The sequence below is a fragment of the Paroedura picta genome, chromosome 14 (genome assembly GCF_049243985.1).
Source record: "Paroedura picta isolate Pp20150507F chromosome 14, Ppicta_v3.0, whole genome shotgun sequence".
Lineage (NCBI taxonomy): Eukaryota > Metazoa > Chordata > Lepidosauria > Squamata > Gekkonidae > Paroedura > Paroedura picta.
Window position 1 is genome coordinate 20,314,053 of NC_135382.1, and position 21,072 is coordinate 20,335,124.

Below are 21,072 nucleotides of genomic sequence, written 5' to 3' on the forward strand. Positions count from 1 at the left end.
GGAGACCACCAAGGAAGTCAAGGCATGCCACAGCAAACCAACTCTCGCCTTGGAAACCCTACAGGGCAGCCATAAGCCGGCTGCAACGTGACAGTACCTTCCATCAACTGCTAAAAACTGCACTACAAGTGACTTTTTGAGGAAAAAATCCATCCATCGAATTTTTAGTCTTCCTTCCTCCAAGAAGCTGTGGGCAGAATACTTGTTTCTTCCTTCTCCATTTTACACTCATAATTGCCCTATGAGGTAGGTTAGATGACTTGCTCAAGGTTTCTTTAGTGGCTGATTGGGGATTTGAATCTGGGTTTCCTAGATCAGGGGTAGTCAACCTGTGGTCCTCCAGATGTCCATGGACTACAATTTCCATGAGCCCCTGCCAGCATTTGCTGGCAGGGGCTCATGGGAAATGTAGTCCATGAACATCTGGAGGACCACAGGTTGACGACCCCTGTCCTAGATCCTAGTCCCAACAGTCTAAACACCATGCCACATAGCTTCCTGTACAAAAACCCTCAGAACACCTTCAAACCATGTTCATGGCTTCTTTCACAAAGAAGCCCACCAAAGCCCAGCAATGGGTTAAAAGTGATGGAGGAACCCTTCTAAATGAGCTCCAGACCTGGTAGGCAGGCAACTCCACTCTGCAGCACCTCCAGATTCACATCCTTCATGGTCATGGGGGCCGTTGGCAAGTTCCTGCCAGATGGAAAAGAAAGGGGTTTCTGGTGGACCGCACTTGGGGCACTTTCTTCCCAGTTGCTGGGAGGCACAGACCCCAGGCCAGCAGGTCCAGCTGCTCCACTGATTTGTTCTGCCCATTTGAATGAAGTTTCTGCAAAAGGAAAAGAGACATGGACACCTGTAAGAGCCAGTGAATATGCTGTGCAGCAATTTTTTAAAAACAGAATTATTAAATTTATTTGGCTATTTAATAAATTTATCCTCCACCACTCACCCCAATGGGGACAGGTAACATTTTCACTATTTAGGAAATATATGTTCTTCAATATGTTTGTGTGAGAGCCTCACCCCTGTCACTTCATGCTATTGGAAGAAGGGAATTTTTGTGACTCTCCACTTTAATAAGAAGAGAAGGGGTGGTTCTTATATGCCGCTTCTCTCTACCCGAAGGAGTCTCAAAGCAGCTTACAATTGCCTTCCCTTTCCTCTCCCCACAACAGACACCCTGGGAGGTGGGTAAGGCTGAGAGCTCTGATATTACTGCTCGGTCAGAACAGCTTTATCAGTGCTGTGCTGAGTCCAAGGTCACCCAGCTGGCTGCATGTGGAGGAGGAGCGGGGAATCAAACCCGGCTCTCCAAATTAGAAGTCCGCACTCCTAACCACTACACCAAGATTTATTAAACTGTTCCAGATCAAGGTTTAGGAATCAGTTCATAGATCTTCAGAGACCTTGGGATTCTTTAAGCCCACAAGTAGCCTGTATTGGCTGTGAATACTGAGGCAGCTGCGGTTCCTGTCTTCCTTAGACACACGACTTTGTTTGGCCCAGAGGGTCTCCAATATCCTCTCTTCCAGCAAACCTCCACCTCTGACTCTTCTCCAGTACCAAGTCATCCTCTCTCTCTGACGTCTTCAACTCCCACTCACGGACTAACTCCCACTCTGACCAACTGCCCTTTTTGGAATTCTCCCCCTTAGAACTTTTCAAGGCCACTCCCCTTTCTCCTTAAGGAGGGCCCCCTCCCACTAGGGATTCTTAGGTTCTATATAACTTCCTTTGGGCTCCTAGCTTTGTGGGTCCATTACAGCAGTGGTCCCCAACCCCTGGTCCAGGGACCAGTCCCGGTCTGTGGATCAGTCGGTACCGGGCCACGGCTCCTCCTCATCCTCCTCCCTGGCTGCTGCCTCAGTGGCTGCCTTGCCACTCTGCCGCCGGATCATCTTTGGTGTTCTCCAGCGGCCACCATGGCTGGGGCTTCCATTCGGCATGGCACTGCACAGCTGCTGCAGGTGGCGGGAAGTCAGGGAAACTGACGGGAAAGCAGGTGGAGCAGGGGCTCAGGCAGAAGCAGCTACGTCATTAAAATGTCAAGCCTTGACCGGTCCCCAGTGATAAAAAGATTTGGGACCACTGCATTACAGGACACAAGGCAACTCACATCATTCTTCTTTCCTCACAGCAACCCTGTAAAATAGGAAACGCTGACAGGAAGTGACTAGCCCAAGGTCACCCAGTGAGTTTCCGTGGCCCAAATGGGGACGAAAACCTTGGTCTCCCAAGATACTAACGTGACACACTTAGCCACTACCACACCACACTCCATCATGAGTTGCTTTCATGTCTTTTTAACTGCCTGACCAAAGTGGTAATTTCTGGCATTTCTTCCCAAAATTATACATGCTCAGACCTTCAGGGGTCTTTAGGAGCATGAGAATTTTACAATTAAGAAAAAAAACTAATGAGAACTGGAACAAACAAAGAAGCTGGAGGTTTTGAATGGCCATCAAGAGCAGCCCAGTCTGGAGTGTGGGACAGTAGCTCAGCCTAGAAGTGACTGCTATCAAAACATGTTTGCAACACTCTCACAAGACAGAGCCCCTGAAAGGCACACCTGGCCGCTGCCCACACCTGGGCCTCCAGGACTACAATCTTGCCATTCACTAGAAAGAAGAGGGGAAGCTAGATATTAACCATCCCTCTCATGTCACAGTCTATCCATCACATTTTCATCCCACCTTTTTTCTGCCGAGGTGCTCAGCTGTTATTCGCCCTTCCTCCACTTCATCTTCACAACAATCTTATGAGCTAAGCTCAGAGAGGGTTCCTGGACAAAGAACACTTGTTGGCTGGTTATACAATGGAGGGGGAATTTGAACCCCACCCTGTCCTAGTCTGCCGTTCTAATACCTGCATCATGCAAGCATCGTCATGCAAAGAAATACTTCAAACCACAATCCAAAGTCAGATGATGAGAATCATGACCCTGAGATTCCATGCCGAAATCTCAATGTTACAAAGAGGACTCCATTCTGTTCTTCGGGATTTCACTTCCCTCCCCACCTCCAAATCAACGTGTGTGTCTTCAGAATCATTCTCACCCTTCGGGAAAGGAGGGCCAAGCCACGATCCAAAACACTACCATTCCAGGTCCGATTCAGGGCAGAACATGTCTGGTGCTAAATGAGGTTTGGGTGGCTCAGAGAATTGCTCCGGGGGTCCCTTTGCAAGGCTGTCCCAGCTTGCCTCATCAGCCTGACTGGCAGCCATCCATCTGTATGTCATGTGATCCCTAGATGAGCACAGCCCAGGGGAGAGGGAGCCCCTATCCAGGGCTTCGGCAGGACACCTCTAAAGTCATCCCATGTTTGGGGGGAGCTTTTCAGCTACGTTTTGCATCCTCCATCGCAGAAGGCTTATGAGTTTGCAGTTGCAATTCAGGCAAGCAGTTTGCAAACTGGGAGGCAAGCCGGTTCTCAGTGTAAAAGGCTCCCTCCCCCCCGAAAAAAGAATGGATAAATATTCATTAAACACAGTACAGAAAAAGTCCTCTGGCAAGGAGCGAAAATAAAAGCTTGCCCTCTCTTGTTCTACAAAACCCACACAGATTTCCCCCCCTTCTGGACTGATTTAGATCAAGGCCAACGAAAAAACCTAGGGAGATCTCTGATCTAAATTGCCTCTCCCTTTTGTACTTTTTCTATTTCCTAAGCAAAGCGCACACTAATTGGATGGTATAACGGTTAATGCAACCCAATGGAATCTGTATACTACCAAGCGACCGAAAAGACGGCCCCCATGGGATATGATTTCTTGCAAGACTTTTTTTGTTTTGTTTTGTTTGCCCCGACTGGATAACCCAGTTGCACCCGATGTCAGAAGTGGGTCATCCTTGATTATTATTTGTAGATGGGAGACCATCAAGGAAATCCAAGGTGTAAATCATTTCTGAATAGCTCTTGCCTCTTGCCACAGGGTCGCCATAGGGCAGCTGTGACCTGATGGCAAAAAGAAAAGGACTTTTTAAAAATTGGAGGGCTGCAGTTTTATATAGTTCAGCGCTAGGCAGGCTTACGCCCTCCTAATCCCACTGCAGCCAGTGGACTTTAACTGGGCTCAGGATGGCACTGTTAAGAGTTTATAATTACAAGTGAATATAATATTTGTATTAAAAACTGCATTTGCTTGTATCGCCATATAAAATGCAGGTTTCAGAGGCAAGCAATTTTTAAAGGGAAATTTATCATTTAAAAAAATCGTTCAAAGAGCTTCATCTACTTAACAGCTTTATTTAAAGGCTTGGGGAGGCTTTTGGATAACTGATGGCAGCTCCCACCCCCCATGCCGCCAAGCAGAGAGGGGTCCTTCAGGCTCCCTTAGCATAGCCTGGCCTTTCTCAACTTTTTTACCATTGAGAACCCCCAAAACATTCTTCAGGCTTTGAGAAACCCTAGAAGTGGTGCAATCGTGCAGAATATGGTTGGGAAGCATAGCTGTGTACATGCCCACTCAGGGCCCCTCCCCTTCCTACCCCCTGCAAGCCCATCATTGGCCATTTGGCGGCAGGGGAGGGGCAGATTGACATGACCATATATGGCAATATCAGCTGAGAAATGTTTAATAAATTTTAAAAATATTTTTAAAATTAATTAACTCCCATTCATTCAGGAAACCCTTCGAGGACCATCAAGAAACCCCAGGGGTTTCATGAAACCCTGGTTGAGAAAACCTGGTTAACCCACTAAAAACAGTGCTTTGCCAGTCCTGCAACCTCCTAAGCTTCATTGTGGAGGCCTGGGATTTCAGGGGACAGCAAGCAGCGGAGAGGCTTCCAGCTTACCATGTTGTATCTGATGAAGTGTACATGAACACAAAAGCTTATACCTTGAATGAAACTCGGTTGGTCTTAAAGGTGTCACTGGACCCAAACTTTGTTCTGCTGGTTCAGACCAACATGCTTACCCACCCAAATCTATGTTTTCCTGATTTGCTGTTGGTATAGAATTGGCAGCCGCAAAACCAGGCAATGGTCCGTGACAGAAGGAAAGGAAAGGATTACTGACAAACGTAGCATAGCATCAAATTGGCTTGTAGACCCTTAGAATGCCTCCCTCCCTAGGCCTTGAAAGGAGCTGGTGGAGAAAAATAGTTTAACTACAATAAAGGTGTGTTTTTAAAATAAGCTGTTTTCAACTGAGATGTTAATATGACCATACATTCAAACACGTATTTAATATAGTTCTGAATGATTCTTGTAGATCTCCCCTTGCTTTTAACTGCCTGGGCCATCTTGCAATTCACTTTCCACACTGTTTACAATGAACCTTGCCTTAGTTTGCTGTTTGCATTATTCTCTAATACTATAATCTTAGCCCCTAGTGCCCGATCCATTGGTGGGCTAATACTGTCTGACTGCACTGCTTTAAATCCTGTAATCCCCCTTGAGTCTCAGTGAGAAAGGTGGACTCACTGAGAAAGGCGGAATGAAGTAAGTAAAATAAAATCCATACCAGTTGGGAGGCTTCTTTCACTGGATAACATTAGGGGACATATCTGGGTACTAGCAAAGCTACCTAGATTAAGTCTAGTGCAAGAACGTTTAGGGGGCCAGGTAGGGCAAAAGGTTTCCTGACCCAGGGAAGAGCATACCCACACAGGGACCCTGGGCTGGATCCTCTAGCACCCAAGGAAAGATCTTCACGCCACTATTAGGGGAATAATCTACGGGGTCCTTAGAGGCTGGCCTTATGACTGGTAAACCACCATCATCATCTTTATTTTGTACCCCACATTTCCTAAATAGCTCGGGTGGGTGATAGCAAAAGTTAAAACAATTATTTTAAAAAACAGGATATTCATTAAAACATTTGCATGTATTACATCAGGCCATAGGAACTAAACCTATGAATTCCAGAGCCAGGAGACAATATCAGGGGAAGGGCTTGGCCTCCGTGCCCTGTTGTTGGCCCTCTGGAAGAACTATGTGAAACAGGATGCTGGACTAGATGGACCACTGATCTGATATAGCTGGGCTCTTATGTCTGACACCTGACATATCCCAGAACCAAAGACCTAATAAGAAAAGAGAGCTTGGCAGAACGAGCCTAAATAGTGACACTCTCCTAAGCCCAACTCCAAAGAAAGTAGAAAGATGAAATTCTGCCCAGGATTGAACTGCAGACAGCCAGGACTCACATTCATCAGTGGGTTAGATACAGATGCTCTGGTCCACCCTACTTGTACCACTATTGGGATCTTTCCTACTGGATGGCTGCAATGTTAGATGGCAGCTGCCTCTGCACTGGGGTCATTTGGAAACACCAGGGTGGATCCTACCCCCAAGCAAAGTTCGACACTTTCCTCCTGCCTTTGCTGGAGAAAGAGCCTCTTAAGCTAAAGGAAGGCTTTTTCAAGGATGGCTGGATCCACCTCATTGTCAGTCACAACTGGATGGGAAGGAAGGAAAGCAGACTTGACTCCAGCACTCTGTTCCAGCAAAGGAAAGTTTTAAGAACACTTGGGGAGGAGTCAGTCTCTCTGCACATATCATAACAGGTCAGTCTCTCTGCACATATCATAAGGAATGTCTTCTCTAGCCTCTACAACTTTGATTCCATCCTCACCCAATTTCTCCGAGTTACTAAGCTTACTAAGCTTATTACTTACGAGTTGTCTAACTGGAATGACATCTGCCTGCTCACGTAATTGCTTTTGGGTTCAGATCCACACCAGGCTTGGCTTGACTTACGCCCACGCTGCTAATGTCAAGAGCCGCTGCTCTCTCACTACCTGGGTGCCCACAGAACAGGCGAGGTGCTGGGGGGCCTCTTGAGGCCCAACAGATGTTCTCCAGCACCCGCTGTTGTGTCCCAGTGGATCTGGAGTTGTAACTTTGGGGTATGCAAAGCAGGCCCTGATCAATGAGGCCAGTTCTTGTCTACACCCTTGCAGGCATTTTCCTGATTTGCCTGGCATGAGATCTTGCTGCAGCATCAGCTGCATGTTTCATATCTGCCACTGGCTGGAGAATGGTCCAAAGACTGATGGTCACATACGGAGTAAGCTGGGCTTTAAGCCTTAGCAAGTGTGGAAGAGACGGGCGATCAGGCCTCTCTGCCTGCCTACCCGTGATTGGGTTGTTTATCCACTTAAAATATTCCTGTACTCCTTCTCTAAATTTGTGTGCGAGGTAAAAGGTATAAAGTATACAATACAAAACTGCCTACCAAAAAAATCCCCAATAAATCCATTATTTTGTAAACAACGGCATAAATTTTTAAAAGAAAGCCACCCTATTGGATAACAATTCAGAGCTGTATGACTCCCTCCTCCAGCATTGCAAGGCAAGCTTTAAGCCTGCTAGGGCTTGACAGGTAGGCCCAGGTTGTGCCATAGGGGTTCCTCCCCCCTCACTGCCCTGCATTCAAGTGCTCAGCACCTCCAAATCCAGCCTGTCCCCCGCCTGTTTCCTCACCGCTTTCTCTCTGCTTTGCCTCCCTCCTCACCTCCTACAGACACCTAGCATCACCTTGACTTGCTTCCTTCGGCACCTATACACACCCTGATTTCATGCCACCCCTAAGGCAAATGTGTCTAGTGCAGTTGCTCAACCATGCTTCTTCATGCCCGAAATCCCAGTGGTGTTGGCCCTTCACTGTAGATGGTTTCCAAGCATAAAGATCCTGCTCAGACTTCTCTCTCACCTTTATTCATACCTTCCTTCCTTCCTGCTGCTGCTTTGAAAACCTAAATTATCTAATATTTCTTATTTGGGGTTCCAGATGAAGTGTGCATGTTTGTACAATTTGATTCAAATTAAGACATGCATGTCTCAGGGTAATTATTATTATGTTTTGATTTATATCCCGCCGCTCCCGGGTCACAATAAAAACCCCAATAAAATATACAATATAGTCCCATTAAAATACCCATTAAAAAGCACCTATGGCAGCTACAGTTCCAAACCCCATAGAGCTAGTTATCATCAGGTCTCAAGGGGGACCCCGTGTGCTGACCCATCACCCACAGCTGGTCAGCTGGTGGGAAATTCCAAATTCAGATCTTCCTTCTCCTCTGGCGGGGGGAGGGGGGGTATCAGATCTTCCTGGGCTGGCCTCAACCATAAATTGGATAATTCACTCTGGGCCAGTCATCTGGTTTGTCTGGCTTTTGATTTTTGTGAGGAATGGTGTTTTATGGGGAAGAGTATATGTTTTTATACTGTTCTTATAAATGAAGTATTTTGGTTATGCAATCTGCAGGATATCCTGTCATCAATTTAGTGATAATTACAGCTATCATGGGAAAACTGGACACGCATAATTTCTACTCTTTGTAGGTAATCTGTCATGTCACATGATTCTCTGACCATAAAAGTCTGGAAGCTGCTGAGGAAGAGCTCAGCTGTACAGTTGTGGTTTGGATCCTATGAACTGCAAAGATACTTCTGCAAACCATTCTATGTACCCCATATGGCTGAAATCTTGTTCACATGCTACAGTGAGAACATTAATATATTGCATGCATGTGCAAGCATCTGTTTATAAGAAACACGATGCGTGTTGTTTTTACAGATGAAACCAGGAACCAATACTTGCATAAACATAGGGTTCAAGTCGATCTGTGCACCAACAATAATGTGCATCAAATGTTAACAGAATTATTCAGCACTCATGTAAAAGAAAACACATGTACACCGATTGTACATGTGTTCAGTGTAACCACAAGCCTCAAGTTCAACTGCATGTCCAACAGATCCTTGATTCTCCCCCATCTGGGTTCAAATTAACTCCCATTCTCTCTATAGCTTTCGCAATAGATTCTGTGGCATATCTTTTGGATCATTACCAGATTCATTGATTTGCCTAATGAAATAGCCAGTACAATGGAAGGGAGCCCTAGTTCAATGATAGGCCACCAGCACTTGCCCAGTTCTCTCTGTAACTTTCGCAATGGATCCTGCGGTCTATCTTTTGGATCATTTCCAGATTCACTGCTTTGTCTACAGAAGCAGCCATGGTACAGTACTTGCAACCTCTGGCAGCTCTACTTACAAAGGATCAAGCAGTAAGTGATGCAAGAGACCTCAAACTCACATCCTGGAGTGCTGCTGTTAGTCAGCATACACCAGCCTTTCTCGATCTATTTACTGTTGAGAAACCCGAAACAGTCTTCAAGCTTTGAGAAACCCCAGAAGTGATGTCAGCAGGCCACCTTCCAGGGCCATCACAAAACCCCACAGCCTTCATGAAGGGCCAGGGTTTCATGAAACCCTGGTTGAGAAATCCTGACATAGAGAATACTGACTTAAAGGCAGATTTCTGCATCTGGCTGCTGCTTCAGTAGCTTGCACAAGTCTTCAGCATGATGAAGGCTGCTAAAAAGCTTTTCCATTAATGCTCTGAGAGAATATGTAATGCACATTTAGCACATTTGCGTAGCCCACCCTGCATTCACAGTTCAGGATTTGGCAGTTTGGGGCACAGGGATGTCTAGAGCTGTTGAGACCACAGTTCAAATCCCTCCCCTGCTGTGCAGCTTGTTGGGTGGTCCTAGGTCAACCGTTCACCCTCAGCCCGACATACTTTACAGCAGGGCTAGTCAACCTGTGGTCCTCCAGATGTTCATGGACTACAATTTCCATGAGCCCCTGCCAGCAAACGCCTTGCCAAACTACGCCCCACAAATAAGAGGGCAAGAAATACATATTAAAAAAAATTAAATGGAAGGAACGTTAACATGGCCATGCACATTGCTTTTTTACCCAAAGTCCGTCAGACACAGAGGATGCAAAATGCTCCAGCCATTAGTGATCTCTGCCCTGGTACAGGAAACCTGCAGAGAAGCAAAACACTTGACCTGAACTCTTTCTGTTCTGGGTCACCTTTAGGGCACCTTCCCTTTTTATTTTGACAACACACGCAAGAGTCATTCTGCCAATGATGCGAGCCATAAAGAGCCTTACCTCTGACAAGCGGTGCCTTGGAAGGGGCCTCCTGATCCCCATTCACGACCCCTGGATTTCCATGCGTGGGGCTCCCTGGGGATTCATCTGTCGCTGGGGCTGAGTGGGATGACACGGTGTCCTTTACGGAAGACTCACTGGAATCCCGCTGTTGAGGAGGCTTGAGGGGGACAGGCTGATGCCCAGCTTCTCTTCCTGAACTATGTTCACCATTTTCCTCTCTCTGATCCGTCAAACCTTCCATGCCACACACATCCCCGGAGGCTTCCGACAGCAGGGGGTTTCGCTCCCTTGGATGGACCGCCCAGCATGCATCTGCCTCTTCATTGTCAACAGTGGGTGGGAACCCCTTGGTGTGCGCATCAGTCTCTGCTGTAGGAGTGCCATTGCTCTCCTGCTGCTCAGCTACTGGTCTTCCAGCTGTTGCTACAATAAGACTAAGCGGCAAAGCATCCTCGGCTTGCTGTTCAGGCGTATGCATGTTCTCCTGCCCTCCTTCTGGTAACAGGCATCCCCCTGTGCACCCTTCAAAAGACGAGCAGTCACCACGACCATTCTGCTTCTCCTGTTCCACAAGGCCCTGGTGAACCATCCCTTGGGGCTCTTCCTCACCGTTACTGTCCCTGCCCAGTTTAGATAATGGATCTATTTGTTTTGGGCTTGCCTCTTCTGCCTGACTGTCAGGAAGAAGGACCCCGACTGGCCGTTCAGAACAATGATCAACGATCCCGGGTGACAATTCCTGCAAGGGGTGACCGTTGGCTGCCTTCGCCTCAGAGACAGGCCCTGGTGCTGAGACCTTTGTTATGGGTTGGAGCAAAGGATTTTCCGGCATCCTTGGCTGGGGACTGCCAGAGTCATCCTTGCAACTGTAGCACAGCCTCAGGAGTCCCACGGGGAGATCCTTTCCAGCAAGCTCCCCGCCCTCCTTGCTTCCTCCCAGGGTTACCTCTGCGCCAGACACCCCGAGGCAGCTCTTGGATTCCCCTCCCCCATTGTTCTCTTCTTCCATGTACCCCCCAGCCACGTCTGTTCTTTCAAGGGACCCTAAAGCTTGAGGTTTCCATTCGAGGTCCTCATCATCTGTGTAGCTGCACATGGCATATCTCCAGTCCAGCATGTGCTCCGGGTGAGCCTGGGAAGGTTCCTGAATGCCAGTGCTGTCAGGTGCGACACTGGGAAACCCAGCAGCTGGATTCCTCTCAGGCCCCTCTGCAATTTCCAGTAGCAATGGTTCACTTCCAGTGGCAGGACTGTTCTCCAAACAAATCCCAGCCCCGCCCGCCTGGATGTCAGGAGTCCTTGTTGCAGCCAACTGGCTGTGCGACATCGCCCTAAGTGCTAAACATACTACATGCTGCGAAGAATTGCTGCTGACCGGATGGGCTGCTGATTGGCCCTCTGCTCTTGGTGGGGGCTTAGTGCAATAACTGAGAGAGACTGGCTGGGTCAAGGAATCCTTTTGGGGCCCCAATCGAGGCAGAGAAACATCAGCCAGCTCCACGTATTCCCCTTCCAGGTCGCTTTCGGAGTCCTCGTTGAGCACGAGGCTCACCCGTTCTCTGGTGCAAGTTGCCTTTTCCTCCGCTGTTGCAGTTGTGACTGAACTGCTCCCGAGTAAATCTGGCCCTTGAGAAGCCTGCGGTTCCATCTCTGGAGAGATGCTTTGGAGCAACTCCTCGGAGAAGCCGAGGGCAGAGCAACCTTCGGTCACTGGGTCGGAGTGCAAGTCACTTTCCATAGCTTTGGGTTTATCAATAAATTCCGGAGTGACTATTTTTTCCCAGGGTATTCGGAATATTTTATCATCTGTGGCCAGTAAGCAGTTCTCTAGAGCAGCTCCCATCCGCCCTTTGTTGATGCAGTCCAGCCATTCTATGGTGAAGATGGAGGTGTAGGAGATTTCGGGCACCACAAGCTCCTCCACATTATGCCTGTCCTTAGCCAAGCACTTGACGATGATTCGTGGGGACTTTTTCAGGTAAGGCACCACCTGGAGGTAAAAGTCGCCCGGCTCCAAGACCCGCCAGTCAAGGGAGGCGAGCTGGACTACGATCTTCTCGCGGACGCACAGGGGCCAACCCTCGTGCCGGAACAAGAAACCGCAGTACCGTACCTGGAAGAAAGAGAAAATCCAGGTGAACTGGCTGTGCAAGGAAGCTCTCGAAAGAAAAACACACCACTGAATATACAACGACCAAAAAGAGAATGGAATGATGATGCTTGAGTTACAGCTTCCACAAGAACACAGAGAAAAGCTTCCCATGTTGATCGAAGCAGCATTATTTTATTCAAACCTCAACAAGGTCCCTGGCACGTTATCCTTTTTCTGAAGAAAGCAATCTAACCAAAACCGCAAACAAAGCTGGAGCTGGAACCTGCTCTTCCCAAAGGCTATCCTTTCTTCCCTATTATCAGTCCCTGCCCAAGGAGAGCTTGTCTGTAGGTTCGCCTCCGTGCTTCAGACCTGGCAAGCCTGGGATAACTACCCATGGAGGTTCGCCCAACAGGAAGGGTTTGTTTTCCTCGGTACCAGCTTGCGTGTCTTCCTGCTGCTTCAGAGCAGAGGGAGGAGGAAGGATGTATAAAGAAAGGCAGAGCGGAGCAGTGGGGAGATCGCAGGCATCCCAGTTGTTATGTGAAGCATGACAGCTCTACCCATTGGGCAGCAAGACCAAGGGCAGAGAAGAAGGGTCAGCCAGAAATCCCCATGTCTGGAGTGTGTGCATGCTTGTGTGCACGCCTTCCTGTCAACTTTTGGTAGCCTCCTATTATCTTTGGAGAAAAGGGGTCTTCCCTGTTCATGTCCGCAGGCTCAGCTGTTCTCCAAGTCATTCACCCTAAAACATACTTTCCGTCTAAGGAATGCACCTGTACCTATCCCAGTCCCCCAGACATGGTTGTGACAAGGTCCTACTGGCTGCCAAGAAAGACTACTAGACCTGGTGATCAAACACAATACATAAAATGCAGGGTTCCTACACAGATTCCTGGCCACCCATATTTTAACATGGTGGGGAACGGACAGACGCAAAGCAGTCCCCAGGCCCCAATCTCCCAGGAAGCGTGCCAATAAAAGTTCTACCGCAGCCCAATGAACTGTGCCAAGAACCTGTAGTGGTCGAGGGCGTAGCCAGGTTAAATCCAATTAGATCTTCCAGCTCAATCCCCGAAGCCTGGGGCAAACTGTGTTCCCGTAAACCCTGCAGCCGGTGAGCAGACCGAAAAACCAGACTCAGATTGAACCTGACAAGCCCCGCATGTGCAGCTGCCGTCCAGAGCTTCCTTAGCAGCCACTGAACTCTGCAAACATTGAAGCGACAATTGAATTTGGGAGACCTGGCACGGTTTCTGAGCAGATGAGCAACGAGGCCGCCATTTCATCGAGAGCATTCCCAGTGCCAGCAACAGAAACCCGACAATCCGCTGCCTGCCGAGGGGGAGGGCCCAGAAGCGAGCATCTGCAGAACTCCGACAAACCTGCCACTCCACCCTGCTTGTTCTCGCGCCGATATGCAGCTGGAAGGGACGCGTGATTTCTGGAATGCATATTATGTCACTAATGCCCAGGCCTGATCCTTGCGCAAGGAGGTCGGCTGAGCACAAGACGGGGGAGCAAAGAGGCTTAGTGCGGATGCAGTGGGGGTACCCTCCCATTTTAAGTATTCAGGGAGGGGGAAGCCCCGCAAAGTACAGCAGTATACAAGAGGACTTCTTTTTAAACTCTTGTCTTTCTGGTTACATAAAGGAAACCATCTCTGCTCATCTCTTGCCTTGAAAACCCCATGGACCTCGGGTCACGGTGAGCCGGGTGCATCTTGACAGCATGCAAGCTTTATTATTACTATTATTATTTGCTCCCGAAGATGAACAGCTATTCAGTACAGTTGAAAATTAAACTGTAGTTAAAGTAAGCACCTATTCAGGTGGAAGGGGTAGATTTGAGTTCAGCAGCCCCTTAGCGGCCAACAGGATTCCTGACAAAGAACGCTTGGACTGCAAAAGCTCTGACCTCAAAAATAAGGTCATCCTCTAAAGCAGGGGTAGTCAACCTGTGGTCCTCCAGATGTCCATGGACTACAATTCCCATGAGCCCCTGCCAGCGGTTGCTGGCAGGGGCTCATGGGAATTGTAGTCCATGGACATCTGGAGGACCACAGGTTGACTACCCCTGCTCTAAAGTACTACTGGATTTGAATCTAGCTCTTCTACTGCAGACCCACGCAGCTACGCTTTTGGAACTACTAAAGGTGGGAAAACAAGAACATTTCTTATTGCCCGGGGGTGATCTTCTACGCCAAAGGGGGAGACAGAGAAATGACATGCTCTTTGTCTGTTTTGGCAAAACGATCTGCTGCTGCTACATTCATGGCGGCTTCATCCTTTCTGCCCTCCGTCCCAGGTCCTTGGCACACAGGCACCAGCCTCACAAACCCCCAACCCCGATATGAAACACCAGCAGACTCCTCTGGGCACACCGGGCATCCCAAGATACTTACACAGGCATCCTGCTGGACACACTGCAAGATGTGCTTGGCCGGAACCAGGAAGTCGATGAGGTAGCGCAGGCCGTCCCCTCGGTATGTCTTCTCCACCACATCAAAGACCTGACAGAGCACCGTGGCCGCTGTGACTTCAAAGGGAGGGTAGAGCGCCGATAACGTGCTCTGGATACAGCCGTCCAGTGACTGGGAATCCTACCAAGAGAAGGAAAGAAAGAAGCAGCTCAGGAACGGGCTGGGAATGCTACCTGCCAGGGCCTGAGATGCGGCTTTCGGGCAAAGGCAGTTGTGTGGCCTCCTCAATCACTGCTTTGCAATCCGGAATTATCACCCCCTCGGAAGGCCGGTCTTTGCACTGCGCGAGCAAAGCGTTCACCGAGTCTCGACTGAACGGCGGCAGACAGCTTACTCGGCACAATCCTTCCCCTGACTGAGCAGGGCGGGGCTGCTGTTCAACTATTATTATTCTAGCACATGAGGGTTTTGTGTGTGTGTGTGTGTGAGTGTGTGTGTGCGTGCGCACGCGTGCGCATGTGTAAGGAAGAAAGAGGCACAGAGAGCACACATCAGAAGGGCTTGTGAAACTCCTGGCCCAACTTCAGAGTGATACCTGTCTTGTAAATAAACCCAAAGCCACGGCCCTCCTCTAAACTGGGGAAGGGGCAGCACGTGAAATCAGATGGATGAAGAGTGAATCCCCTAATCGCCTTCAGTCAGAAATGGGTTCCCAGAGTTGGAAATGCTCAGAAGCAAACTCCAGAAGTGGGGGGGGGGGGGGAGAGAATTTACATGAGCCACGCTGAGTCACATCTGGAGCATTTATACAGCATTTTTGAATTGCAGAGATCTTATCCAGCATCTTTTCCAACAATGGACAGTGAGATGTGTAGGGGAGGGGATGAAATTCAGATGCTGCAATAGCCCTGACTTGGTCCACTTCAGCCTCTGAGAAGCAGAAAGTTATGACTTCACGGGCTTCCCAAAGTGGATCCTTCAACTCTCTTCTTGGTTCTGGTCCAGGGATCCTTCCTATCTTGGGGAGGGGCACACTACACAAGTTCCCTTCTGATTCCAAAAAAATTCATAAACAGATCATCAAAAAATCCTTAAGCACGTCAGGCATGAATACTAAATCCTTTTTAAATGCACTTAATCTGTGTGCATGTTGCTGCTTTCATTTCTGGGAGATTTTCAGCATTGCAGCCTGCTCAGGTGCAAGCCCGTCTCATCGACCGGGCAAACTAGAACCTGTTTCTTTAGCTTAGTCAGAAATGATCATCGGAAACGAAGATTTGCATCTGACAATGGAGCCTTTGACTCTTGAAAGCTTATACCAGCCTTTCTCAACTTCTTTTACCATTGAGAAACCCCTGAAATATTTGTCAGGCTTTGAGAAACCCCAGAAATGGTGTGATCATGCAGAATATGGTTGGGAAGCCCAGTTCTGGACATGCCCACCCAGGGCCCCTCCCCTTCCTACCCCCTCCAGACCCACTGGCCATTTGGGGGGGAGGGGGTCGACATGACCACATGGTCATATCACCAGATGAATGTATAACCAATTTTTTTTTAAATACACAAAAATACATTAACCCTTCAGGAAGCCTTTCCAGGGCTGTCAAGAAACCAGAGTTTCACAAAACCCTGCTTGGGAAAACCTGACTTATATCCCAGTCATCCTGGTCTCGAATCTTGTTCCTCTACTGCAGGCCTTCGCAGCTACCCACCTGAAGTCAGAGTCATATTCAAACACTGGAATGTGGCTTCTGCTTCCACAGCATTAAAAAAAAAACATGCAGCACCTGCACACAAATAGAAATCATACGTGCCTTTCTGGTCTAGCACTGAAATATTCTGATGGCACTCAGCATTTTGGGACAATCGCTTTCTTTCCCTTCGTGTCCTCGGATGGCAGAGTAGCTAGAAAGAGAGCTGCAATGCCACAGCATGCTGGTACCAAACCCGAGACGCGCCATCCTGCCTCTTACGACGTTTGCCGCAGATTGTGGAGCAACCGGTCAATCATCATCTTCCTATGAATTCAAACGGGCTCCCAGTTTGTAGAACAGGCCACAGGCACGGAGGGAAGATTTTCCTTTGGGGGGGTGAGTCTTAGGTCCATCTTTTCAGATGACAAATCTTGTAACAATCTCAGGAAAGTGACCAGTATGTGTGGCTGCTCTGGACATGGGGAGATCCACAAAGAAAACCACCTTGGACTGAATTGATGATCTCAGAAATAATGGTATATATTACCCCCTTATAAAAGTTTTTTGGGTTTTTTTGGGGGGGGGCAGCAAAAGGAAAAAATTTCAGGACATCCATCTTAGCATAGAAGAATAATAGAATAATAGAGTTGGAAGGGACCTCATGGGTCATCTAGTCCAACCCCCATGTAATGAGAAGAGTGGCTTTGTTGGTGGGGCGGCTGCTAGCCTCTTGCTGATTTTGCCAACACTGTCCAGCCCCTTGAAAAGCCAGGAATAACTTGGGTAAAACTGCCAAACCAAGCCTGGGAAATCGCTGGAGGTTTGGGGCCAGCGATTCTACCCTCTGAAGCTTCCGCTTTATCCACCCTTTATCCACCCATAGCCCTGAAGATCAGTTTTCATTTTAGGGGAACTCCAGGTTTCACCGGGAGTTTGGCAAGCCTACACCTAGTGCTAGAACAGAATACACAATACAGGACAATCACTGTTATGCTTGTCCTTAAGACTGATGGATGAAAGGGATAGAATTAGTATTAGCCAAGAGGAAAGGATAATTAAACTTTAAAAAAAAACTATTCTTTATTGGGCAAAACAGGAATGCATGCAGGCAATGCAAAGAAAAGTTATGGTGACAATTAAACCTTTTAGAGTGCCCTGCTAAAGAGTTATACTCTTCTTCTGGATCCATAAAAGTCAATAGTCTTAGAAGTGTATACCTCTGCTTAGGATGGCACAGCTAGTCTCGCTGTGTACTACTGGGTCTAGCTGGAACCTGGGAAGACCTCAGTCTCTCCAGAACCGAGAAAGGCAATTCAAAGTTCCACGGACTTAGAAGCGCCAATGTTTTTCTGGATTAAACTTGTAGACCACAATATACTAACCAAGTCACATATTGTCATCCCTCCTTGTCTCAACACTAGAGTCCAAAATCTTCGCCAGATAAAAAGTGTCATATAAGGCAGGGGTAGTCAACCTGTGGTCCTCCAGATGTCCATGGACTACAATTCCCATGAGCCCTCGCCAGCGTTTGCTGGCAGGGGCTCCCGGGAATTATAGTCCATGAACATCTGGAGGACCACAGGTTGACAACCCCTGATATAAGGTATTTTGAGCACTCTCTGAAGTTAATTAAGTTGCATAACAGACTTATGCTAATCTTCACATCCCTCAACAAGCTGTCTTAAGCAAATTCCACTGCCAGAGGAAGAGCGCCAAGTAAGCAGATATGTGAACATCTGAATAATATATATTGGCTTGCTGAATTGTGAAGGTGTTAGTCCAAATGTGGGTTTCCTAGATGACAGGTTATTGAAAACATTTTCATTTAAAATGTTTTAATTCCACTTTTCTAACCAGTCAAGGTCCACAAGACAGAAAGGAGGTAGGTGTCTGGTGGACAGGCCTTTGTCTTTTAAACAGACTCACAAAATGGAAGATTATTCCTTATTCTCAATAAGTGAATGACAGATTACATGCGTGCAAAGATCCAGGACATTTATTTAGTTTTTGTGGAGGAAAAGCTCAGCGTTCCAAGTGTGCAAAAGTCTATTCTGGTGTTCAGGAAACCTTCCCTTCAAAAGTGTACACTTTCAATATCTATCCACATATTTAATGAGCATAGATCTATGCTTTTTTAAAACCTAGCTGTCAGAGAGATTCTTCTGAATTTCAAAGTATAGCGGATTCTAGATGTCATTTAGCGATATCGTGAGGCAGGTATTTTTCCAGTCAAATAGATAATAGAAAATAGCACTGCACCTATGCTATATAAATAATACGAGTGGGTTTGGTCTAGAGGGGCATTTGCAACCACAAAACATTAGAAAAACATCCATGTCCCTAGGAGTGCAATCCTAAACAGTCACACTCTTCTTATCCCATTAATTGTCCCTCTCTGCTTAGTCCTGCAGTATTAATAGCTGTAGAATTTTTCTAAAAGGGAACTTGGACCCCAAATAACCCCCCTTTTTAGGGCCCGAGATACATAAGGCACTAGTTAAGGGTGGGGGTAGTGCATGAAGAAAAAACAGGTTTGCATTTGGGAAGAGTTGGCTCTCTTTTGAGATCTACTGGAGGGCTGAATTCGGCCCTTTGCAGATTCTGTACATGTTTATTTTTGTAAATAAACTGTGTTGTTGTTGTTTTGCAGGGGTTCTTACTACTACTGAGTACCAGCAAGAGGGGTGGGGGCTCTCTTGAATCCTAAGGGGAGAAACTGGTAGCCACCAATGCAAACTTACATGAGCACAACATCCGTTCTGTTCTTTCATACAAATAAATATTATTATTTAGCCAACAGCTATAATATTAATGTTACAAAACCATTCTATGTCTTGTCCCAGGAACCCAGGAAACATTACTCCTGGAATATCTTACTGCTTGGAGGAGAAGCATTCAATGATATTCTGCAGTATTTGAGTGCAAACCGTTTGAACAGCAACTGCTGCATGGGTGGGAATAAAACAGGTTTGTGGTACCACACTCAGGCTGGAGCACTCTGCATTGATGTCTCCCCATTTTTCATCACCAAGGAGGGAGGCCCTCAATCATTGGGGGTGGGGAGTGGAACAAATCTGGGCCTAAAACAGAGATGGGGTTGCCAGGTCCCTCCTGGCTACCGGCAGAAGATGGGGTGGTAGGGCTGACCCAAGATTCAGTTTGGGAAGGAGATCTGGAGAAGGAGCCTAGGGAGGACAGGGACCTCAGCATTGTGCAATGCTGTGAAGTCCACCCTCAGCAGGTGTGCAATGCTATGGAGTCCACCCTCAGCAGAGACATTAACAGGTGTGCAATGCTATGGAGTCTACCCTCAGCAGGTGTGCAATGCTAAGGAGTCCACCCTCCAAAGTAGCCATTTTCTCCAGGGGAACTGGTCTCTCTAGTTTGGAGAAGAAGAATTCCCAGGGATCCCCAGGTCCCACCTGAAAGCTACTATGCCCATGGGGAGAACTGGAGTAGTTTGTTCTCACCTCTCAGTGCTGGTTCAGCCTGCAGCATTGGCTGCCCAAGCGTCAAGGCCAGGCTTGGCCTAGCAGGCTTTGCTGGGCCTCTAGCTGCTGGAGGAGAGAGAGAGAGACAATGGAGGGAGCCTTCCACCTCCTACTTCCCTGCTCAAGAGGGGGGAGGATTCTTGTCAAGAAGAGAGCACAGAACCCGCCTACCCAGGGAAAGGCGGTTAAACTGCCGGAGGCTGTTCAACTGTCCTCTGATTTGTGGGACATCCCACTACATCACGGAAGAATTGCACTTGAAAAAAATCAACAGTCCTGTCTTAATTGGGAGTTGAAACTAACGACTAAACCAGGGGTAGTCAATTGCGGCCCTCCAGATGTCCATGGACTACAATTCCCAGGAGCCCTTGCCAGCATTCGCCAGCGAATGCTGGCAAGGGCTCCTGGGAATTGTAGTCCACGGACATCTGGAGGGCCACAGTTTGACTACCCCTGGACTAAACCCTTCAACGGACTTACAGGGTAACATATTTTACTGCTTGTTTTATCAATTACTTTAATGTTCTATGCCGGGCTTTCTCAACCAGGGTTTTGTAAAACCCTGGAGTTTCATGATGGCCCTGGACGGGTTTTCCAAATGGTTGGGAGTTAATTTTTTAATTAATCATTCATTTTAAATATATTTTAAAAATTTCTTTAAGACTTATAGGGTGATATGACCATATATGATCATGTCGACTTGCCCCCCCCACACCAATGGCCTGGAGGGGGCGGGAGGGGAGGGGCCCCGGATGGGCGTGTACACAGCTCTGCTTCCCAGCCATATTTTGCACGATCGTGTCACTTCCGGTTTCTCAATAGGAAAAAAGTTGAGAAAGCCTGCTCCATGCTGCATTTTATATTCTGTACGCTATGCTTTTTATGACTGGTTTTGGACTGCAAGAGAATAAATTCGGATTCTGACTTACAAGGGTGCAATTCTACTATACATCAGTGACATGTCTAAAGGGCAGGAAGATGTATTATGTAGCTGACATTGGCTACCGAGTGACTGCAGATCCCTTGGAATTGTAGTTCATCTTCAGGGGACAGATCACTTCCCCTGGAGAAAATGGCTGCTTTGGGGGGGGGGGGTAGACTCCATAACATTATACTCCACCGTTCCTCCCCGCCTCAAATCCTGCTGACTCCTGGTTTCACTCCCAAAGTCTCCAGGTATCTCCCATCCCAAAGGTGGCAACCCTAACTGAGTGTTATCCTTTGACAGGCATCCAACCGCCAGAATAGAGTTTGAACACCTTGTTTTCTGCCTCTGATATAGTGATCAAATAGTTTGCCTGACCAAAGTATCTAGTGGGGTTTTTCTATAAACCGGTGGTGGCCAAACTGTAGCTCTCCAGATGTCCTTGGACTACAACTACCATAAGCCCCTGCCAGCACTGCCAGGGGCTCATGTTAATTGTGATCCATGGATATCTAGAGAG

At 47.7% G+C, this 21,072-nt stretch overlaps 1 protein-coding gene across 1 annotated transcript in view; it reads right to left on the reverse strand.

Moving 5' to 3' along the window:
• The window catches only part of PLEKHG4 (pleckstrin homology and RhoGEF domain containing G4), an 80,968-nt gene that overhangs the window by 40,575 nt on the left and 19,321 nt on the right, over positions 1–21,072 (reverse strand). The window contains exons 2-4 of the mRNA XM_077310013.1: positions 14,425–14,622; positions 9,926–12,041; positions 620–832 (exon numbers count right to left, since the gene is read on the reverse strand). Coding sequence (XP_077166128.1) covers positions 620–832; positions 9,926–12,041; positions 14,425–14,622 — 2,527 coding nt within the window. The remainder of the gene's footprint in view (positions 1–619; positions 833–9,925; positions 12,042–14,424; positions 14,623–21,072) is intronic.